Source organism: Emys orbicularis, chromosome 2 (genome assembly GCF_028017835.1).
Source record: "Emys orbicularis isolate rEmyOrb1 chromosome 2, rEmyOrb1.hap1, whole genome shotgun sequence".
NCBI lineage: Eukaryota > Metazoa > Chordata > Testudines > Emydidae > Emys > Emys orbicularis.
In genome coordinates, this window is record NC_088684.1 from 25,806,249 (window position 1) to 25,812,692 (window position 6,444).

General features: G+C 44.5%; 1 protein-coding gene across 1 annotated transcript; it reads right to left on the bottom strand.

Moving 5' to 3' along the window:
- Positions 1-3,179: 3,179 nt before the first annotated feature.
- LOC135875051 (DNA polymerase subunit gamma-2-like) lies at positions 3,180-5,833 on the bottom strand. The gene is made up of 2 exons (XM_065400035.1): positions 5,774-5,833; positions 3,180-4,031 (listed from the first exon to the last, which is right to left on the bottom strand). Exons 1-2 carry the CDS (start codon positions 5,831-5,833, stop codon positions 3,180-3,182), a joined length of 912 nt encoding a protein of 303 aa, XP_065256107.1.
- Positions 5,834-6,444: the final 611 nt, after the last annotated feature.

Sequence of the window (6,444 nt, forward strand, 5' to 3'; positions counted from 1 at the left end):
AGATGTATGGGGGAGAAGACTGGCAGGTCATGGAATAAGCTGGGTAAAGTGAAAGGGAGTGAAGGATTATATGGCATGGGGAATGGGGTGGATTCCTTAAAAGCTCTGTAGTCCAGAAGCCCTTTTATAATACCTAATAGTAATTTTCTTGGTCTGACAAAATGCTACATGCTCTTATTTGTCAGTAGATGGCGTTCTTTATATCAACTATCTACATATACTCCTGTATTCAGCTCTTGCTCTTTTATGTAAAGCTCTTGTGACAGTCCTTAAATCAGTGGTCCCCAAACTTTTTCTCTCGCGCCCACCCCTGACCTGTAACAGACTCTATCTGTGCCCCCTTGGAAGCCGCAGTTGGGGTTGGAGCTGCAGCTGGGGCCACAGCCGGGAGCCCAGGGCTGAGGCCAGAGCTGGGGGTGGGGTAGGGGGTGAAACCGAATGGAGTGGAGCTGGGGGCAGAGTGGGGCTGGGTGGTGCTCCCTCTCTGCCCCCTCCCCCCCGTGGGGGCTGGCCTGAGCCCTGCTCTCCCCCCAAAAAAAACATTCCTCTGCACCCTCTTAGTGTGGTGTGCCCCACAGTTCGGAAGCCATTGCCTTAAACATTAATTTCTGTGCATTCTAATGTCTGGGATTTTGGGCAACACACAGAATTTTTGGAAGGAAATTGTGATGTTTTTAGATATTAGCTAGACTCCATTGAAACACACTTTCACCATTGTTCCCCAACACATATTTTTTGTTTGTGAATATGCATTGTTCTGAACTTTACCTAACTGGATTCACTTACAGTATATTCTCTAGTCCACAAAAGGTCTATTCAAAAATATATTTTTGATGCTGAAATATTTTTATAAATTTGTCAATTTACCTGCTAGATGCTGCATGTGTTGCCTAAAACAATATGGCAAAGTGGAATTGTAAAGTCACCTGTGGATTTTAATGCTTTTCTCTTACATATCAGCAATTCAATTTTAATTTCTGTCAGTGTCTCTAAATAATAATGGATGATTTTTTTAATCTTCCAGGCCAGGTCTTAAATTAAATTTAATCCGTGCAACTTTGAGTTTCACCCAAAATTCAAGAGAGCTGTTCAAGACAAGTAGTTTTACAGGTTTCAGAACCACCATAAAGGAGTAACTGAAATTCTGTGGAAAATTTTGCCAAATTTGACTGATGTCCTCTCCCCTCCCCTGCCATATTCTTCAGAAAATCTGTCAAATCTGCAGATTTTAAAAAAAAAAAAAAAAAGCAAAAATTCGCTCGTATGAAAATACTAATTGACATACTAAGTGCCTGACTCAGGATGTAGCCTGATTTATAGATCATGTATTAATTATATTGATTATTTAAGAATTTCAAGCTATCACTTTGAGGGTTGACTGTTCTTGTCCCAAGATCAGGTCCAATATTATTAAAATTACTGCATAGTTGGGAGCCCCAATGTGCACAGTTGCAACAGTCACACTATAGGTACTCTGCTAAATGTATTAATAAATTATTGTAAATATAGAAAAGTCAGAAATACCCCAACTTAGTAAAGTAGATAGAGATAATGCAGAAAGTACATCTGAATATCCATACCCACACCATCTCTTGCAGAGCAACCTGAAATGTTAGCCATTATTTTCCTCATCACCATCACCTTCCTCCTCATCACCAGGGGCCATTACTCGGGCACTTCCCAAGGGCTAGATCTCTCTCTCCTCCTGCACACAGGCAGGCATACAGTTTACCGTGTCTAATGCATGCTCATTAGGGGATTCTGTTTTCTATTTCCCCACCCTACTGACATGGGATGTCCTCCTTCTATAGGTTAATATATTAATGATCTCAACTTCTTATTATATACGTCAATTTGTTGCCATAGCACTCTTGTGGTTGGATGTTCTTTCCAAAAGATGGTGTTAGCTCACATTTCTGTGGTTGGCTAATATCATTATGGACAAAATTTCTCTTTACACTCTATTTCCAGTTCCCCAAAACTTAGGGGTTACCATTGAGCCATTTATCTGTGTCAGAGTTCATAGGCCTCAAGCCTTATGCTAACTGCTGAAGCCAATGTCTTACAGGGATATAGGCCTGTAGGTTCCTTGCATTATTGCTGAATATAATAAGGGCAGAATACAATGAAGGCAAGGCAGTGAATATAATAATGCCAAGCTAGCCCTATAGGCTACAGGAAGACATCTTTATTCAGCACAGCAGTTAAGCACATGCAGTGAGACTGAAGAAGCTTGAAGTTATGTGCTTAAGCGCTGTCCTGAATATTGACGGAGTTAAGCATGTGTTTGAGTGCTTTCCTGAATCAGGGGTCAAATTCGATGTCTGAAAAAGTGATAAATTGAGCTTACCTACTGTGAACAATCTCTAGATAATTTGCATAAATAACATTCACTAGATGACATTCTTGTTCTTACTATGGGTAGAGACTGAATGATTGACAGAAGTTTCTCTGATGTTTAAACAAACAGTAAATGACCATTGTCGAAGAAAAAGAAATGAGCAGAGTGATATAATGCAAAGTCAAAAACCTAAAAAACGAGAAGAGTGATTCTAACTCATCAATCTCTACAGTATGATGACTGACTAAGCTATTGTATTTCTCTGTTAAAAGTTGACAGTAATGAAAGTGTGGTGAATTTAAACGGATGGTTTTAAATGCCTTGTCGCACAAGTTAAAAGACTTTTGCCTTGTTGTTCTATTACTTTGTAGGTGACATGCCAATATCTTCCCCGATTTGTAGGTACATTTTTGGAATTCTTACTTTTTACTTTTTCTAGTCTCAACAGCTTGTCCTTTGCATGTTTGTTTTCCTAGCCCATTTGTTGAAGTGCCTATTGGTTGATCCCTCTTCATGAATGTTACCCATTGCATACACTCCTCTGAAGTCCATAATTTCCACCAGATGAGAATCTGACCCATAGTATCTAATCCATCTAACATCTATGTGTCTAACATGCTCATTGTCGTAGCATGCAGGCTACAGATCTATACTATTGGCATCAAATTCTTTCTAAACTCTCCTTATCTCCTCACTCCCTCATTCCAAATGGGATCTCTTATATGGTTGCCTTCTAGGAGAAATTTGCTCAACCATTTTGTCGTTAAGGACACTCTTGCTAACTACAGTTAGAAAACTCGAAACTAAATCCAAGTGAAAAGCAAACTGAGGTTCTAATTTATACATTTTTAGCTGCTGTAATGTACTTAGTTAAAAAGTCCTTCAATCGAGAGATGTGCATCATTTCTTTCATGGTTGTGTCTCTGCTTCTCAGCTGAACCACTCCATTCTCCAGCGTAGCATCACTGATCAAGATTGTGAAAAGGACACTCATCTCATCATACTTTGCATAGAGTTGCTCCAGGGGTGTGTGCATGGTTTCAAGATACCCAGGCCACACAGAAATTCCTTTCTCTATCAATTCGTTGAACAGCCCCTGACACACCTGTCTCAGCTCCATTGTTGGGCCTCTTCCCACGTCCAAAGCAACTTTTATTGGTGTTAAACAAGGGTGAAGCTTAAGTACCTTTCTTTGAAGAGTTTTCTTTCTTGTTAGAGAGCTCTCCGTGAACTGCAGAGAATCACAAAGATATGCTAGCACTCCTTGGTCCAGATTGCCACTCACAGACAGCACATGAGGAATAACATTCTTCCTTCCATCCCGGCCATGTAATTTTGATTTATTCCCTGGATACATTTGTAACAGTTCATTATCTCCTAGACTCTGCAACGTTTCTATTGGTTCCTTTCCCCAAGGAAAGCTGTAGTACAAATTATTTCCTTTTCTTCCCTCTTTATCTTGAAAGTCGCTGCTGCTGAAATTGGATGGGCCTATCGCAAACTTTCTCCACCACTGGAGCCGCTGGCGTAACCAGTAATCAAGCCACTGTCCTGCAGTTCTGGCGGAGCTAAACCATACAAGGGAAGACATTGTCCTTTCGCCTATTCTTGCGATGTTGTCATTTTGAGGCTCAATGTCCGGAACAGGATGAAAACATACTCCAACCTGAGCAAGTCCACATGGCAGCCTCTAGGTTTTGAAAAATACCTAGTACACTGCCCTGCTAGATATTTGTTTTACTAAATAAAACTAGTATGACCTTCTTCACATCTTCTGTAATGCTAATTGAATGAATTTAAGTGGCGTATTTAATCTATCTGTTGATCCAACAGCTTCCTTTCTCTTGCTCTTTCACTGGAAATGGTATGTCATGAGGAAAGAAGAGGTTGCCTTGTCAGCCAAGACTCCAACATCTATTTTTACTTGTATGCATGTACGTGGACTATAAAGTTCTGCTTCAAATTTATTTGAGAAAATATAGTTAGAGGTGTCTGGCAGAGCTATCCAGAAAAGACTTGGATTGCTGTTGGAGTACGTCTACACAGCAAAAACAGTCCCATGGCAGCAAGTCTCAGAACCCAGGTCAACTGACTTGGACTTGTGTGACTCATGCTACAGTGTTAAAAATAGCTGTGTAGACACACAGGCTGGAGTCTGGGCTCTGAGACCCTCCCTGCAACGCCAGATTTCAGAGCCAAGGCTCTAGCCCAAGCCTGAACATCTACCCAGCTATTTTTACCCCTGTAGCGTGAGCCTGAATCAGTTGAGACTTGTTGTTGCGGACATTTTTTTTGCTATGTAGCTGAACCCTTAGTGTCTCAGGTGCCTTGGCTGCTGTACTTGCCTTCTGCATATGAGTGAACCTATCCACAAAGACTAATATTTAGCATAAAAACATTATACTGTCTGATACAATAGAATCCTCTTAATTGGTACCTTTGCTGGAAACAAAAGTGCCGAAAAACGTGATTCACTTGAATGGAAAGAAAGAAACCTGTCTCTCCTTAATGGGGATTAAGATCCTCTCAGGATGTTAATATCCTCATTTGTTCAAATACTTTGTGGAGCTAGTGACAGAATTAACTATGGTACCTGGTAAGATTGAAACAATATCCTGCATAGCACCTTTCATCCTGAAACGCTTACTGTGTTAATTATGAACTAGGTCCCCCCACCTCTGATGTGAGGCAGCTGTTTAAACAGTGCACAGCAACTGCCCAACCGTTTAAACAGCTACTGGCTGCAGCTGGCTGATCCTCAGCCTCCTAGCCCTGACAGAAATTAGTGCTGCAAGGGACCTACTCTAACTTACGTCATTGGAGGACAAGGTGTAGCACCACTCCAGTGCAGCCCTGTCCATCCATGCCCCATCCTCAATGCCCCAGATATGACATCTCCATATCTTTAGGTCAGGGGGATAGGGGGTGGCTGGTGGTGCTCAGCACTTTGGTTCAGATCACGAGGTGCAGCTGCCTTACTCAGGCTACAGGATGAGGGTGGAAAGGTAAAGGTGGCATAAAGCTCACCTGTCCTCCCACCCCAGTCCTGCAGCAGTCTCTGTGCCATGCTGGTCACCCTATGCTAAGCTTGAGGATCCTGAGAGCTGCTTTAATGTATACTACTATAAACTGCCCGTGGAGCTAAAATATTCAAGACTGAATCTCGTTTCTTAAAAGATATATTCTATTTCCAAAGGAATTATTTTGGGGAACTGCTAATGGCCCATGTTACACAGGAGGTTGGACTAGATGATCACAATGATCCCTTCTATCCTTGGAATCTATGAAAAGCAGCCAGTTCTAGACCATGGAATAATCATCCTTACATACTTTTGCTACTCTCTTGATCAGTTACACTGAATTCACAGATTCTGCTGCTGGTGCAGGACAAAATAGCTATACCCAGGGGTGAAAGTAATTTAAAGGACTTACCGGTACTCCTGAGTCCTGAGCAGGGGGCGTGGCCTTTAGAGCCCCGGGCCCCAGCGGCATATTATCGCCTAGGCCAACAAGGCCTAGGCCTAGGGCGACAAATTTGCCGGGGGCGGCAAATTTGCTCTTGCCCCCTCCCCAACTCCGCCCCTTCCCCAAATCCCCGGCCCGCCTCCTCCCCTAGGCGCACCGCGCTTCCCTCCTTCCACCTCCCTCCCAGGCTTGCCGCGCTGGGAGGGAGGGAGGGAGAAGCGAGTTGCAGCGCGCTCGGAGGAGGCGGAGCAGAGGTGAGCTAGGGCCCGCGGGCGCGGGGAGTAACGGGGGGCCGGGAACCGCTCCCCGGGCCCGCCCCAGCTCACTTCTGCTCCACCGCCGCTGCCATCCCGCGAGCGCGCCGCAACTCCCCTTCTCCCCCCCCCCGCGAAAGGAGGGAGGGAGGGAGGAGAAGCGAGTAGCGGCGCGTTCGGGGGATAGCGGAGGTGAGCTGGGGCCGGCGGGCACGGGGAGTATCTCTTGGGGGGAGGGGGCAGGGAACCCCTCCCTGCCCCAGCTCACCCCTGCTCCACTGCTGCCATCCCCCGAGCGCGCCACAACTCCCCTTCTCTCCCCTCCCTCCCCGGCTTGCCACGGGGGAGCGGAGGTGAGCTGGCGGGGGGCAATTTTTTGACAGC

Excerpts from the sequence above, each read along its gene's own strand:
- LOC135875051 (XM_065400035.1), bottom strand. The coding sequence starts at position 5,833 with ATGCCGCTGGGGCCCGGGGCTCTAAAGGCCACGCCCCCTGCTCAGGAC. Across the intron at positions 4,032-5,773 it reads CTCAGGACTCAGGAGTACCG|AGGCTGCCATGTGGACTTGC; the intron begins GTAAGTCCTTTA and ends TTCAAAACCTAG.